This window comes from Anser cygnoides, chromosome 28, assembly GCF_040182565.1.
Source record: "Anser cygnoides isolate HZ-2024a breed goose chromosome 28, Taihu_goose_T2T_genome, whole genome shotgun sequence".
Taxonomy (NCBI): Eukaryota; Metazoa; Chordata; class Aves; order Anseriformes; family Anatidae; genus Anser; species Anser cygnoides.
In genome coordinates this window covers 1,075,087-1,091,544 of record NC_089900.1, presented here as the reverse complement: position 1 = coordinate 1,091,544, position 16,458 = coordinate 1,075,087, and the positions used below count along the sequence as shown (strand labels likewise).

Below are 16,458 nucleotides of genomic sequence, written 5' to 3'. Positions count from 1 at the left end.
ATATGCTGGGGGACCGATCCTTTGCTTCTGTTCCCTTAGGGTTATATTTACAAGGAAACTAGAGCATTGTGTGGGCACCCAAATGGGACCTGTGCTAGTAAATTCTTGGGTTGATTGGAACAAGTGGATTGAAAAGATGTTTACAGAGCATGAGGAGACAAGTAAGAGGCACAGATGGCTCAAACTGCAGGCCTGGTGGCTGGTATTCAGCGTTTAGGGGCTGAAAAGAAATGCTCACCAAAGCACGTACAAGACCTCCTGGATCCTGATCACTTCCAGCTCTGGAGATGAGAAATGATAGTAGAGAGCTGGAAGAAAACTGACAGAATCAGGCAAAGGCTGAGCCTTCTACAGACTGAACTTTCCAAATGCCTGAAGAATCAGGTAGAGACGGGAAATGCACAGTTGCAAAGAAGTAGCCTTAACGTTCAGAGATTTAGACCTGGTGGAGCCGAGTAGCCCTATATCTACTCCAAATCTACTCCTTTTTAGTTTAAAACCACTAGTCCTTGTCCTATCACTACACCCCCTGAGAAAGAGTCCCTGCGCAGCTTTCTTGGAGGCCCCCTTTTGGTACTGGAAGGCTGCAATGAGGTCTGCCCAGAGCCTTCTCTTCTCTAGACTGAACAACTCTCCCAGCCTGTCTTCGTGGGACAACCCTCTGATCAGCCTCGTGGCCACACTTCTTTTGATGCAGCCCGCGATACGGCTGGCTTTCTTTTTTTTTATGGCATGTGCACATTGCCAGTTCATGCGGAGTCTCTCACCCACCAATGCTCCCAGGCCCTTCTCAGGGCTGCTCTCAACCCATTCTCCACCCAGCCTGGATTTGTGCTTAGGATTGCCCTGATCCAGGTGCAGGACCTTCCACTTGGCCTTGTTGAACCTCACGAGGTTTGCATTGGCCCACCTCTCAAGCCTGTGCAGGTCCCCCTGGATGGCATCCCTTCCCTCCAGCGTGTCGACCGTGCCACACAGCTTAGAGTCATCAGCAAACGTGCTGAGAGTGCACTCAATCTACCGTCCATGTCGCTGACAAATATATTAAATAATGCCGGCCCCATACTGACTCCTGAGGGACACGACTCATCACTGATCTCCACTTGGGCACGAAGCCGTTGACCACAACTCTCTGAGTGCAACCATCCAGCCAATTCCTTGCCCATGGAGTTGCTCATCCATCATATCCACGACTCTAATTTGGAGACAAGGATGTCATGCAGGACAGTGTCAAATGCCTTGCAGAAGTCCAGGTAGATGACGGCAGCTGCTCTTCCCCTATCCACCAGTGCTGTAACCCTGCTGTAGAAGGCCACCAGATTTTTCAGGCATGATCTGCCCTTACTGGAGCCACGCTGACTGTCACCAAGCACCTCTTTGTTTTCCACGTGCCTTGGAATAGTTCCCAGGAGGCTCTGCAGTACCTCATTCTCCCAGTCTGTTCCTTTGTATTCTGTGAATTGGCTAGTGTGGCTAGAGCACTTGACAGTGAAGACTGAAGCAAAAAAGTCATTGACTACCCCAGCCTCCTCCGTGTACCAGGTAACCAGGTCTCCCATTTCCTTCAGCAGAGGGTCCACGTTTTCCCTAGTCTTGCTTTTATCACCAATATACCTGTAGAAGCCCTTCCTGTTGCCCCTGACGCTCCTGACAAGAGTCAATTCTAGTGGGGCTTAGCTTTCTGAACTTGATCCCTGGCTGCTTGGTAAATGTTCCTGCATTCCTCCTAGGAGGCTCAAGGGAGACCTTATCGCCCCACTGCCCCACGCGTGGTCCCACAGCCATGCTGCCAAGGCACCGCACATGGCAGTGCACGATCAGGGCTGAGTCAAGCTCTTACTGACCGCACCAGGGACAATAGACATGGAAGACAGAATGCAATGCACAGGAAAAATTACACATAATAAGCAACCAAATAACAGTAGTTTTGTAGCCACGGCCACCCTCATGTCCAGTCTCCAAATGGGGTCCTGCTATCATTTGTCTTCAGCTGTTTGGTTAATTCTTGTAATTCCTGTATCTTCACGTGTACCAAGTGGGAATGATCACTCGGGTTCATATAAGACATACCTGCAAAGTCCTCGCAACCATGACCATGGACAAGTAACAAAAATCAATCCCAGCTCTATTTTGTAGCGTAGCATGCCTTATTAACATTTACGTCAAGCAGCAAGCCAGGTAGCGCAGCACTAGTGGCATCACTAAATTTACTTAGTCAGCACGCTAGGCGATTCAGGGTGGTTAACGCTCGAGCACTAGCCAAACTGGGTTCCGTACTATTCACCCACCATGACACTGAGTTGTTTTTCCCTGTATAGGTGAAAAATGCGCAGTAGGTCGCTGACAACGAGCCCAGGAGGCTCAATTCTTGGGATGGGAGGCTTGGTGTCTGCCCAGCTCTGGATAACCAACCATTCCAGGAGTCGCTCCAGGCCTCGCAGCGTGGCTCTCAGGCCATGGCTTGGTCACATAAGCGGGCTAGGTGTTCCCGTCTCAGCAGCGCTCCGACCCGACAGATGCAAAAGGGGTGCTGCGGTGCAGCAAGTCTCAGGCACATAATATCCTGGCCTGTGGCATTAGCCATGGTCACCCATACGTTCTGTTGAGGCTGTGGGATGATCCACGCTGACCTGGAAAACAGCCAGGGGGGGAGTGGGGGTGGGGTGATGGCAGGGGGGGGAACCATGGCCATGGGCCGTGGGGAGGCTGCGGCAGCCTTCAAGAGCACGCTGCGTCTGTCCCAGACGGTTCTCCCCACTCTCCTCTTCATCTGCAGCGCATGCCCTACTCCTCTCCCTCACCATGACGTGCTGAGGGTATGTTTGCCATTCCCTCGTGTACCACCTCTGCCTCCCGCATGGCAGACAGGGGGATGGTGCTGAGGCCTCCTCAAAGCACAGAGCCCCGTGGGATGTGCGGGGCTGCAATTCCCTCCGTATAACACATCCTACTCGGACAACAGCAAAGGCTGGCTGTTGTTCAGCCAAGTTCAGGTGCGGTGAGGGACTGCTGTATCCCAGGTGCCTTCGCTCCCATCTTTTTCTTGAAAAAGGCCCAGCCCCAGGACAGGCCTCAAACCCGCCCTCCCTGGAAGGGTTACAGCTGTGGCTGTACAAATATATACATCACTATACAGACAGAAAATGTGAATATTTCCACCAAGAAAGGCAGATAATACAGATATGATTGGCACAAATTTACCCATTCAAAGATGGAGCATTTCAGGGAATCTTTTTAACTCTGTTTTTTCTGCTCTAACAGGCAGGAGAGTTCGACAAGTCACAGATTTTCTCTGTGCCAGGAGTGAGGGGTGGCATGAACAGTCCTGGGCAGGGAGGGTTTTGTGGCATCAGGGCTCCACGCAGGACAGAAAATTGTCATTTTATTGCTGTAGGCCTGAGTATTATCTACTTGTTTTTAAAGCAGTTCAAACATTTCACCTCAATCAGCACATTACAGTCAGCTGAAATGACTGAACAATTCTAATACAATGTGAGAGGTGTCCCATGACATCAAAATTATCATATTTCAGGATGCGTATTACAGCGAGAGAAAAATATTGATCTTCCCTTGTACTTGCGTTGCCAGAATTTCTCTTATGCACTGCACTTCATCTTCTCAGTCTTTGAGGCATTTCCACCTGGCCTTATGAAACAGACCATGCTGGAAGTCACTTTTCCAGCAGAATGTGTGGACATGTGCAATTTCCATTGTTCTGCAGAGTTCCCCTCCACTTGCTCTTGCTCTTTGGTCATTCAGATACTTCTCATATACCCTGTTGCTTCTAGGGATTTCGGGGAGGTTGAGTTTGCCTGTGTTTCATCAGTCCCTCTCATCATCCCTGTAGCCAACTCTGTAGCTGTATTTCTCTTTTACCATTTCCTATCACTCTGTGTCAAAAATTACTTGTACAGTCATCCCTTGTGGATGCTGCACCTCATTGGAGGCAACTTGGAGTTGGCTCACTGTTGTGGGCTCTGGTTTCTGTTTGTTTCTTTTCCTTTTGTTGGTGTTTGTTTCTTTTATATATATATTTTTATAAATACTGAAAACAAAGACAGCCACACACCAAAATAACAACAAAAAACTGTGTGCAGACAGATGTCTGAGGAAAGGAGGCAGGAGTTAGTGCAAAAAAGCTGTCACATCCAGCTGCAGACTTCAGTGGAGAAGCCCTGTGTAAGGAAAAGTGATGCAAGTCCCAGGTGGCTGATGAGAGAAGTGGTGGGGATGGGGAGCTGAGCAGCAAGGTTGTCCATAGAGTCTGGGACTGCAGGGGGCTGCTTTTCCTACACATCCAGACCTCCTTAGGAGGCACATTGGATCCACGTCAACTAGAGAATGATTCTGTCACTTCTTATGAAAACTCAAGATTAATGGAAACTAATCTTAAATAAAGAAAATGCTTTCTGTAAAGTGCTCATAGAAAACTTCCTCTTTAACTGCACTCTTCAAACCTCACTAATTAACTGTACAAGTCTGGAAGACTGGATGAAAATGGCTGAATGGTAATGAGCCCCATGGTGCATTTGGAGCTGAGTCCATGAACCTCGGGTAGTGAGAGGAGAATGATGTAACTGCAGGAGAAGTTAAAGTCAGAAGGAGACTTTGAAGTGTGTGGGAGTATTAATGGGCCCCAGTGAGGGTCATTACTGACAAAGCCTCCCCAGGGACTTGTTAGAGCAGACAATTGGAGGCCATGATTGCAGGTAGGCAAAGGCACTGGGCAGGAGACTGATGCTCGGTAAAGGCCTTGGTTTGTTTGGTGAAGCACAAAGGCCAAGCCTTGTCCACAGCCCCTGGGAAGGGAGGCCCTGACCCTCACCCATGGCTCAGGGCTCTTCCTGGGGCAGTGGGATGTGGGGTGTGTGATGCTGTGTGAAGGACAATGCTATGACACCTCCTGGCCTCCCCACTGGGTTGCAAGGAGGCAACAAGGCCCCAGTGTCATGAGCACAGCAGGTCTCCTCATGAGCCTCAGTAGCAGACAGCTGCCATAGGCAGGGGGACAAAGCCCTTGGTTCTGCTGGGGCCTTCCAGCCTTGCCAGTGCTCTCGGTCTTCACCACCATAGGTCCTGCCCTGTCCTATCCCTTCCCCCTTTTCCCTGCAGGCTGTAGGCACCCACCTCACTTCTCCACCTTGCTCTAATACTTGCATTTCCTTATTTTCACTGACGTCTGTGTAGTGGGTTTACATGGCAAGGTTTTTTTGTAGCGGAGGACTGCAGGGATGGCTTCTGTGACAAGAATGCAGAAGCTGCCCCATGTTAGATAAGGGCCAATTTCAGCTGGCTCCAAAGGGACCCACCGCTGGGCAGATCAGAGCCAAAAAACGATGTTGCTTGCACCTCTGTGAGAGCAGATCTAAGAAAAGGGGTAAAACAAAACAACAACAACAAAAACCTCCTGCACAACAGCAGTTTGGGAGAGAGAGGAGTGAGACCCAGCCCTGCAGATCCCAAGGTCAGATCAAGCGTCAGGGACTGACCACAGCCCCTATTTCCCATTCCCCTGCACTGTTTGGGGGATAGAGGTAGAAGAGGGTGGATTGTTGGAAGGTGCTTTTTAGTTTTCTTTTAGTTTCTCACTGCCCTAGCCTGTTAGTAATAGGTAAGAAATTATATTAATCTCCCTATGCTGAGTCTGTTTTGCCCATGGCAGTAATTGCTGCGATATCCCTGTCCTTATCTCAACCCTTGAGCCCTTTTCATCATATTTTCTCCCCCTTTCCCTTTGAGGAGGGGGAGTGAGAGAGCAGCTGTGGTGGAGTTCAGCTGCCCAGCTGGGTAAAACCACCACACCTGCTCTAGCTGACTCTGCTTGATCAGGGAGATTGGACAACACAGTCTCCAAGGTTCCCCTTCCAACCTCAGCTATAGTAAGAATCTGTGAATATGTGATTACTCATTCAGCACGGATCCTCTCAGTCCTTTAGAGTATCACTTGGAAAACAGCTTTAAAAACAAACAAATAGACAAACAAGAAAGAAAAACCATACAAAACCAACCAACCAAAACCACCCCCAAGCTCCCAAAAGAACTACAAAGGCCATTAGGTTATTGTGGGTTTGGAAAATGTCTCAAAAACTTGTCTATCAGATATGAAATCACTTAAGATTACTTTAAGTTAGTCACAAATTACTTAAGATTGAACCATTCCTTTTATTTTATTATTACTATTTTTTAATGTAATATCTTTACCACCTCGCTGAGCATTTCTAGTTTGGATTATTTCTGCAGTAATTTTGGTACTTGAAGCCACTGTATCTTTGGAGTTTGGTCTTTTTATTTATTAATGGAGATATTTTTCTCTTCTTGGCAGCTATGCTTTCAGAGCTCCTGTCTGTTTTTCATCTCAGGATTAGTTTGTGTAGCAAGGCAGGCTGTGTTCGTGATGTTGTTTTCACAGCTCAGAGTTCTTCCAGTAGGATATTCAGTTTCTCCAGCTCTTTTCCTTGTCTCTTTAACACTTTCTTCTTTTTCTCCATTTACTTCTTGAGAGTCCCCCATCTGCTCTGCATCAGGCACAACATTCACTCCAAAGGCTAAGCATTATATTGATGGAGGTGTTCGTATCCAGTAGAATAAAGCTGCCTTATTTTTTTTTTCCCCACTATAATCCTGCATTTAAGAAAGTAAAAGCAAGATACGGTCTCCAACAGTCTGTCAGAAAAAATGAAGAGACTTGAACAAAAATGTCCTGGGGAGATTTTTCCAGGAGTGACTCATGGTTTGGACTATGGTCCATACTCATGGTTTTCCCACCTGCTTAGTCACCCCCAGGAGCTTGCACAAAGCACGTTTCAAGGCTTCCTTCATCTGCTCATTCCTTAGACTGAATATGAAAGGGTTTAAAAGAGGTGTGACAATGCTGGAGAGAACGGAGAGGATTTTGTTGAGGTGCACAGAGTTCATCTGGGGTGGCCTGAGATAGATAAAGATGGAGATACCAAAGCCCAGGGAAACCACAATGAAATGTGAAGCACAAGTGGCAGATGCTTTCTGTCTGCCCTGGTTAGATGGGATCCAGAGTATGGTTGAAATGATCCAGACGTAGGATGCTGCAGTCAGTTCCAGGGAACCAAGGAGCAGGACCAAAGACACCACCAAATCATTCAGCTCGACAAACCAAACATCTGTACAAGCGAGGTGCAGGAGAGGCGCGCTGTCACAGAAGTAGTGGTCAATGACATTGGGACCACAGTAGGGCAGCCTGGCTCTGAGGACCACTGATGGCAGGATCATGACCAAGCCACCCACCCACGCAGAGAGGACGAGCTGGTTGCACACCCTTGCTGTCATGACGGTGGGATACCTCAGGGGGTGGCATATTGCCACATACCGGTCGTAGGACATGATGGCAAAGAGGATGAACTCGGCTGCAACAAGGAAGAAGTAAAAGTAGAGCTGGCTAAAGCAGCCCGCAAAGGAGATGGTTTTCTTCTCTGATAGAACATTTGCCAGCATTTTCGGCACCACAGTGGAGGTTGTGGAGATCTCAATGAAGGAGAAATTACTGAGGAAGTAGTACATGGGAGAATGGAGATTGCAGTCTACATATACAAGTACAATGATAAGAGCATTTGCCAGGACAGTGACTAAATAAACAAGCAGGAACACCACGAAGAAGACAATCTCTACCTCAAGGCTGTTAGGAAATCCCACCAGGATGAACTCTGTCACAGTTGTGGTATTCCCCATTGTTCCCCACACGTCCTCTGTCAGCTCTTCGAAAATTCAGTTGAGTCATTTTAAATAAAGATCTTTTCTTAACAGTCACGTCTCCATTCCTCCCCATTTAGCAGTCACCGATACTTGTTACAGCTTTTCGCTTAAAAAGGACTGAGCAGACAAGTCCTTGCTGCCAAGCTGCTTCAGTGTCTCTGTTACCGTCAGTCAAAATTACCATCAAACATCAACATATGACTAGTTATTTTCACCCCGCATTTCCTACAGCTGTATTTTCGGTTACGCATGCTCAAAGTGGCAAAACATTGCATTTGCAAGGGAAATGCCCTTGCTTAGACATTGGTTGCTTCATGGTTGCCTTCATCACGAAGGACATCCTACGTATTTAGTTTGGGTGCCTTCCTGAAAGCTGTTGTGCCTGAATTCCCGATGAGCGGTTCCGTTCTGGAAACCGAGGGGCAAAATACAGAGACAGACTGAGAGAGAGAGGAAAAGACGATCCCGCGTTCCTGGTTTCTGTTGTAACAGCAGCAGAACTCACTCTTTAGCTGAGTTACTTATTGCACAGCACCCAGCATGAGAAACACGGAGGAGCAAATGCAGGTGCAGGGTGATGGGGCTTGGAGTATCAGAATAAAAAGGGGCTCACACTCTCATTGCCAATATAACCGTGGCTCTCCTTCAGGTCTGACAAGCTGTACTCCATCCTGTGAGAATGGAGCAATGTTTTCTACGGTCTGCGTAAGTCCTGGCTGCAGATTCCTGTGGGAATTAGATTAGTCATGGCAAAAAAGCCTAAACGATTAATGTTTGAAGCCTCTCAGGGAAGGAAGCCCCAAAAGTAATGTTCAGGAGTGGGGCAGAAGTGATTATATCATTATTTTTTTCTCTGTTTTGTGAAGAGGACACATTTCACAATGGGACAAGAATACTTGATAGACTGTCTGAGAAATTCCAAAGGAAATGATAAAATAATTCCCCTCTTCACAAATATTTGCACCCATCCTTCAGAGATACAACGGCAATGGGCAGATTCCAACCACTTTGTCCAAGGGACTTTGCAGGGTGAATGTCTTGTTTTTTTAACTAGCACAAAAGCGCACACTCACGGGGAATTCCAGGATCCAGTTCATCTTCCTGGTTTAGGACAGAGCTAGCTGAGGACTAGGAATGTTAATGCCTCTCTGGATAGACATTTTCATTGAAGAGGCAGTTCCCCCAGTTCAGATGGATCATATTAAATCACATTAACCCTGAAAAACTGTTCAGGCGGATGTCCTTCAGGGCTCATGGTGCTGTCTTGAGCAGTCCTAGTTCACTCATACCCAGTAACAAGTGTGTGTGTGCATATTTGTGTGTTTTGTTTCATTTTGTTACCCTCGGAACACCTGAAATAAGGGCTCTAACTAAGTGATGCTGAGGCTGAGGCTGTGTGTCCCGGTTTGTTGCAGGACAGCCCGTAGGGCATTGGAGTGTATGGGTCTGGTAGGACAATCTTGCAGAATTACCCTGGGTGAACGTTGCCAAGGGGACTGGAGGGGATAAACTGACGCAACAGAGGGGTGTACTGGTTTTGGCTGGGATAGAGTTAATTTTCATCTTCATAGTTCCCAAGAAGCTATGTTTTCTATTTGTGTGTAGTGGTTTAACACTGGTAGGTAGCTAAGCACCACCATGCCATTCGCTTACTCACCCTCCTCAGAAGGGGGAGAAAATACCAAAAAAAATAAAATAAAAAATAAAGACTCATGGGTTGAGATAAAGACAGGGAGATCACTCGTACTCATAGTACCGTAACAGGCAAAACAGGCTCACCTTATGGGAGATTAATGTAATTTATTGCCTATTGATAACAGACTGGAGCAGTGAGAACCAAAGGCAAACCAAAAACCACCTTCCTCCCATCTACCCTCTTCTACCTTCTCCTCCCAAGCAATGCAGAGGAATGGGGAATGCGGTCAGTCCATACTGCTTCGTTGATGATAAGCCTTCATCCTCACTCTCTTCCCTTACTCCAGCATGGGGTCCCTCCCAGAGAAGTCCTTCCCGAACTGATCCAACATGAGCATCCCACAGACCGCGTGCAGTTCTTCCTATGGGGCACTGTTCTTTGGGAATGGGTGGCTCCAGTCCTCTTAGTTATGTTAGCACAGAAAAACTGTGTTGGAGCTGTGGCCGTGTCCTCGGGCTGGTGATGGCCATTACTGCTGTCCCTGTGCTGCTGTACTGAACAGGCTGGAAGTCCAGTGTCAGCTTGAGGGACTGTGGCCTGTGGATGAATCTACGTGGGAGCACGGATACCCCAAAGGGTCTGCATCTGTGGATATGTCCACAATGCAGAAGGTACATCCCTGAAGGGCTATGAGTCTCTGAGTCGATGAGTCGATGAGTCTTTGAGTCTACTATGAGTCTACTAGGAGTCTATGCATCTACTAACAATGAGTCTGAGTCTACAAGTCTACGTCTACGAGTCTATGAGTCTTTGAGTCTGTGAGTCTGTGAGTCTATGAATAAGGCCACAGAGGAGCAGGTGAGGTGACATGAAGTGACTGTGGCCATGGATAAGTGCACGCTGCAGCAAGTACACCGCTGAAGGAACTGTGCCTCATGGATAAGGCCACACCAGAGCAGGCACACCCCAAGGGGAGGGAGGCCTCTTAATAAGCCAGCACCGGAGCAGGGGCAAAGGGAGGAGTTCACTGCAATGTTAAAACCTGTGGCCCTTTTGATTCTCTACCTCATCCAACTGCAGGGGAGTGAGTGTCTGTGTCGTGCTTTGCTTTCCACCAAGGTTAAACCACAACAGGTCTTTGTGGATGCATCGGGAGTGTTGCCAGCAGGGGAAGGAAATAAACTTTCCCCCTCAAGTCTAGTAAGACCTCAGTTGGAATGCTGTGTCCAGCGTTTGGCTCCCCGTTACAAAAGAGACATGGGACATACTGGAAAGAGTCCCAGGAAGGACCACAAAAATAATGACAGGACTGGAGCATCTCTCCTATGAGGAAAGGCTGAGAGAGCTGGAACTGCTTAGTGTAGAGAAGAAAAGGCTCAGGGAGATCTCATATAGAAATACCTGAAGGCAGGGTGCAAAGAGGATGGAGCCGTGCTTTTTCCAGTGGTGCCCAGCGGCAGAACAAGACGCAGGAGGTTCCCTCTGAACATCAGAACATTCTTTACTCTGTGGGTGACTGAGAACTGGCACGGGTTGTCCAGAGAGGTTGTGGAGTCTCCCTCCTTGGAGATATTCAAAAGATGTCTGGACATGATCCTGGACAAGCGCATCTGGGTAGCCCTGCTTGCCCGGGGGGGGTGGACAAGACGACGCCCAGAGGCTCCTTTCAAGTTAAACCATTTTCTGACATATTTGCAGGGCTCCGGGGTGTCTCTCTTAAACCCAGCTCAGGAAAGTTATGGCTTTCCTGGATATCATATGTGGTATATCCCAGCTGTAGGCAATTGTGCTGGGCACCTGACAAAGCCCTAGACACCTTTCTTATGCCATTAAAATGAGACCCCTTGGATTAAATAACGTTCATACGCGGGGATATGTACTTGTCTTAACTTAGTTTGCCCTAAGTATACACGTCTGGTCTAATTTTGGGTGGTCAAGGATATTCAATTTGGTCAAGGATATCCACTTTTTCACAAGGATATTTCACTTTTATTCACAGTGGTCAAAGAATTCCCTTTGAGAAACAGCCAAGAGCAGGTTGAGAGGCTGTGGGTAAAAATTAAGGACCAGACCAACAAAGGACATCTTGTGGTCAGGGTCTACTGCAGGCTGCCTGATCAAGAGGAGTCTGTCGATGAGGCCTTCTTGCTCCAGCTACAAGAAGCATCGCGCTCACAGGCTCTCATCCCCCTGGGGGATTTCAACCACCCGAATGTTTTCTGGGAAAGCCACGTGTAAGCAATCCAGGAGACTCCTGGAGTACAGTGAGGACAAATTCCACGTCCAGGTATTAGGCAAACCAAGCAGAGGAGAAGCGTTACCGGACCTGGTGCTCACCAGTGTGGAAGATCTCATTAAAGAGGTTAAGATTGGAGGAAGCCTGGGTTGCAGTGACCGTGCCGTGGTTGAGTTGGTGATCTCGAGGGATATGGGCCCTGCTAAGAGCAAAGTCAGGACCCTGAACTTGAGGAGAGCCAACTTCCAGCTGTTCAGAGAATTAGTAGGTGAGATCCCATGGGACACGGTCCTTAGGGACAGGATCTGATCAGAGCTGGCAGCTCTTTAAGGGTATTTTCTTTGGAGCGCAAGAGCTCTCTGTTCCCATACGCAATAAATCAAGCAGGGAAGGCAGGAAACGGGCACGGCTGAACAAGGACCTGCTGGTCAAACTTAGGCAAAAGGAGGAAATGCACAGACAGTGGAAACAGGGCCATGTACCCTGCAAGCAGAGACCAAGTTTGGGACCTCCTGACACAACTTAGCAACTAGAAGTCTATGGGGCCTGAGAACATGCATCGCAGGGTCCTGAGGGAATTGGCTGATGTAGTCGCCAAGCCACTCTCCACCGTATTTGAAAAGTCCTGGCAGTCAGATGAAGTCCCTGGTGACTGGAAAAAGGGAAACATCACTCCCGTTTTTAAAAAGGGAAGAAAGGAGGACCCAGGGAACTAGAAACCAGCGAGCCTCACCTCTGTGCCTGGCAAGATCATGAAACGAATCCTGAAGGCAACGTTAAGGCACACGCAGGACAAGGAGGTGATCCGGGACAGCCAGCATGGCTTCACCAAGGGCAAATCCTGCCTGACCAGCCTGGTGGCCTTCTCTTATGGAGTGACTGCATCAGTCGACAAGGGAAGACTGACCAATGTCATCTACTTGGGCTTCAGTAAGGCCTTTGACACAGTCCCACACAACATCCTAATCTCTAAATTGGAAAGATGTGGATTTGAAGGGTGGACCATCCGGCAGATAAGGAATTGGCTCAATGGCTGCACGCAGAGAGTAGCAGTCACTGGTTCTATGCCCAGGTGGAGGCCAGTGATGAGCGGTGTCCCTCAGGGGTCTGTCTTGGGACCGGTGTTTTCACTATTGACCTATTAAAGCAGGTCCAGAAGTGGGCCACAAAGATGATCAGAGGGCTGGAGCGTCTCTCCTGTGAAGAGAGGATGAAAGAGGTGGGGCTGTTTAGTCTAGAGAAGAGAAGGCTCCAGGTAGACCTTACTGCAGCCTTTCAGTATTTAAAGGGGTCTTATAAAAAGGACGGAGAAAGACTCTTTACTCAAGTAGATAATGATAGGACAAGGGGGAAAGGTCATAAACTAAAAGAAGATAGATTTAGATTAGACATTAGGAAGAAATGCTTCCCTCTAAGGGTAGTGAGGCACTGGAACGGGTTGCCCAGAGAAGCTGTGGATGCCCCATTCCTGGAGGTGTTCAAGGCCAGGTTAGATGGAGCCTTGGCCAACCTGATCCAGTGGGTGGCATCCCCACCTATGGCAGGGGGGTTGGAGTTAGATGATCTTCCAACCTGAGCCATTCTGTGATTCCCTGATCTCTGGCCCACAGTCAATAATAAGGAAGGCTGTAAGTACGCTCAGAGGGTTTCCATTACAGCTCACAAAAACTAGCAGTTATCTTGGAGTCACCGAGTGTTTGCGTCTCCCCACGGAATAAAGAGCAGGGGCTCAGAGCAGCAGCTCCCATGCAGGCACATTTGCATGCCTGGACTGAACCAGGAGGAATCTCAGCTCCTGTGGGTGTGGGGGGTGCACGGGGGGAGCTGAATCCTGCCTAGCCTGCAGGCCTCCAGCTCGAGAGGAGATGCCTGCATTGCATCAGCTAGTCACTGACCTGAACAAGGGCAACAAACAACCCCTGTCTGGCCTTTTTTTTTTTTTTTTCATGGGTGTCCAGAGGGAACGTGTACACTTTACAAAGCACGCTCTGGTAAGACAAACTATGCCGCTGGAATCAGTCTCTGTTGTTTAAAGAAGGCCAAGTGGTGATTACTTCAGATGCTTCAAAGCATAATCCCCAGAGGGACCCTGCTGTCAGCCCTGGAGCCCCAGGGACATGTGCAGGGAGCCCAGAGGGGCAGAGCAAGGGAGGCCTTGGGCTGGTTCTGTGCTACCCCTGGGCAGGAGGGAGCTCCTGGCAACTCCTCTGCACGGCGCAGCAGGGCTGGGGGCACTGCCTGCAGCTGGCACGGGGAGAGAAGGGAGGCAAGGAGAGCAGAGCGGCAGGATGGCCGAGCTCACGGCGTGGGAAGAATCTGCACGAGCCTGGACACGGTGAGTCCCCGGCAGCAGGGCAATGTGGATGAGGACTCAGCCTGCCCAGGGAGCTGCAGGGAGAAGCTGTGGGGGGAAGGAGCCTGCCTTCATTTCTGTGTTCTTGTTGCAGGGCAGGCTATATGCTGAGGGTTGATGAGGACCTTTGTGTTGTCCGAGAGCCCTTGCGCAGCCCCTGTGGATCAGCATCCTTGTCGTGGCCTCTTCATTACACCCTGCACAGCTAAACGGGCGGCGATCGTACCTGCTCCTTGAGCTGCTCCCCTCTTCTCCCAGAACAGCACGGTTCCTTTTTCAGCGTAACCGCTGAGTGCAGCACCTGAGGATGCTGCAAGCACCAAGCAGCTGGGCACAAGGGTTAAAACTAAACTCTAAAACTCTTTGCAAATAGACAGATGTGCTGCACCTCTCCTTCCACCTTCCTCTGTGGAAGAAGGTGCTGTGAAGTAGACATGACCCACCAGGAGCCGATGGGCAGAGGTGCCCCTTCTGTACAGGACACTCAGCCAGCACAAACCAAGGAGATGCACAAAGATCCTCCTGGAAAGAAATGCAATGTGAGGGCTTAGGAATGAAGGGAGCTTTGCTCAGAGAAGCTTGTTGCAAATGTCTGGTTTTTTTTCTGCTTTGGCAGCATCCACCAGCAGAGGCATCAGATGTCCAACAGCAGCTCCATCACCGAGTTCCTCCTCCTGGCATTCGCAGACACGCGGGAGCTGCAGCTCCTGCACTTCGCGCTCTTCCTGGGCATCTACCTGGCTGCCCTCCTGGGCAACGGCCTCATCCTCACCGCCGTAGCCTGCGACCACCGCCTCCACACCCCCATGTACTTCTTCCTCCTCAACCTCGCCCTCCTAGACCTGGGCTGCATCTCCACCACTCTCCCCAAAGCCATGGCCAATTCCCTCTGGGACACCAGGGCCATCTCCTATGCAGGATGTGTTGCACAGGTCTTTCTGTTTGTCTTCTTTATTGGAACTGAATTTTCAGTTCTCACCATCATGGCCTATGACCGCTACATTGCCATCTGCAAGCCCCTGCACTACGGGAGCCTCCTGGGCAGCAGAGCTTGTGCCCAGATGGCAGCAGCTGCCTGGAGCTGTGGTTTTTTCAACGCTGTGCTGCACACCGCTGATACATTTTCCCTGCCCCTCTGCCGAGGCAATGCTGTGGACCAGTTCTTCTGTGAAATCCCCCAGATCCTCAAGCTCTCCTGCTCAGATGCCTATCTCAGGGAAGTTGGGTTACTTACGGGTAGTATTTCTTTATTCTGGGGTTGTTTCACTTTCATCATGCTGTCCTACGTGCAGATCTTCAGGGCCGTGCTGAGGATGCCCTCTGAGCAGGGCCGGCACAAAGCCTTTTCCACGTGCCTCCCTCACCTGGCCGTGGTCTTCCTGTTTATCAGCACTGCCATCTTTGCCTACCTGAAGCCCCCTTCCAACTCCTCCCAATCCCCGGACCTGGTGCTGGCAGTTCTCTACTCGGTGGTGCCGCCAGCAGTGAACCCCCTCATCTACAGCATGAGGAACCAGGAGCTCAAGGATGCAGTGAGGAAACTGTTCGCACACTTCCAGCATCAATGAGGTGCCCATCATTCTAACAGGCCACTCACCACAGACAGAAGAGACTTTAGGACCTTTGTATCCCTGATGCTGCCTTACTCACTAATTAGCTTTATTTGTAGGAATGTACGGGCTTGTATCGCAGAATGAGGGCGAGATGACCCAGGCCTGGAGGATGTGTCAGAAGATCAGGTGAGGAACTCCTGCTGTGCGCGTGGCCTTGGGTGTGTAACCAACGACGGTGATAAAAAGAACGAGACCTGAGCACGCGCAAGAACTGGGTTCCACCAGCAAACACGGTGAGGATGCCTACCGACGACCACCAGAAGACCCCGAAAGACCACCAGTAGAAATAAACGGGGACGTTTACATATTCTAAGGAGTTCCAGGAAGTAACAGTACCAATGTGTTAATTATTTTTTGGAAATCTAATGGATATGTATGCTCTGACTGCATATAACCTCTGTAGCTTGAACAACTCGGCGCGCACACCAGGTGGAGCAATCCCCTGTGGGCCCGGCCCCACAATTAATGACATTTCTGCTTTCTACTCCAAATTGAGTCTCAGAGAGTTTCTTCAACCCGCCTTTACAGTCTTACCAGCTGCTAAGTCCAGGTTGATCTTCCTGGGAGCAGCGCCGGTACTTTGATAACCCACCAACCAATGTGACCGGGAGCTCTGCTCCTTGCCGTTGTCTCCATGTTCGTTTTGCCAGCTCTGTGCCTCAGTTTTGCTGATTGTTCCCCTTTCCTTTCTTATTTTTAGCCCAATCTTTTCTTCTTAACCCAAACTTTTATTTTTTAACCCAATCTTTTCTTTTTAACCCAATCGTTTCTTATTTTTAACCCAATCAACACTCCCACATTCTGTCTCTTTCCTTATCAATCCGTACACCTGACCACCTCAGCCCTGCGAGGCTCCGTACTTACAAAGATGAGCTGCTCAGGAATTTAAAAGCCA

General features: G+C 49.2%; 3 protein-coding genes across 3 annotated transcripts in view; 1 reads left to right on the top strand and 2 right to left on the bottom strand.

Moving 5' to 3' along the window:
* Positions 1-16,458, bottom strand: part of LOC136787245 (ceramide synthase-like) — a 573,680-nt gene that overhangs the window by 500,535 nt on the left and 56,687 nt on the right. The gene's annotated exons all lie outside the window — the stretch shown is intronic.
* LOC136787252 (olfactory receptor 6M1-like) lies at positions 5,404-14,907 on the bottom strand. The gene has a single exon (XM_066984409.1). The coding sequence runs from the start codon at positions 7,699-7,701 to the stop codon at positions 6,751-6,753; it is 951 nt and encodes a 316-aa protein (XP_066840510.1). The 5' UTR covers positions 7,702-14,907; the 3' UTR covers positions 5,404-6,750.
* On the top strand, positions 14,589-15,518 carry LOC136787253 (olfactory receptor 14C36-like). Its single transcript, XM_066984410.1, has one exon. It carries the CDS (start codon positions 14,589-14,591, stop codon positions 15,516-15,518), a length of 930 nt encoding a protein of 309 aa, XP_066840511.1.

What these genes read in the sequence shown, in the direction of transcription:
- LOC136787252 (XM_066984409.1), bottom strand. Translation starts at nt 7,701, where the DNA reads ATGGGGAATACCACAACTGTGACAGAGTTCATCCTGGTGGGATTTCCT.
- LOC136787253 (XM_066984410.1), top strand. Translation starts at nt 14,589, where the DNA reads ATGTCCAACAGCAGCTCCATCACCGAGTTCCTCCTCCTGGCATTCGCA.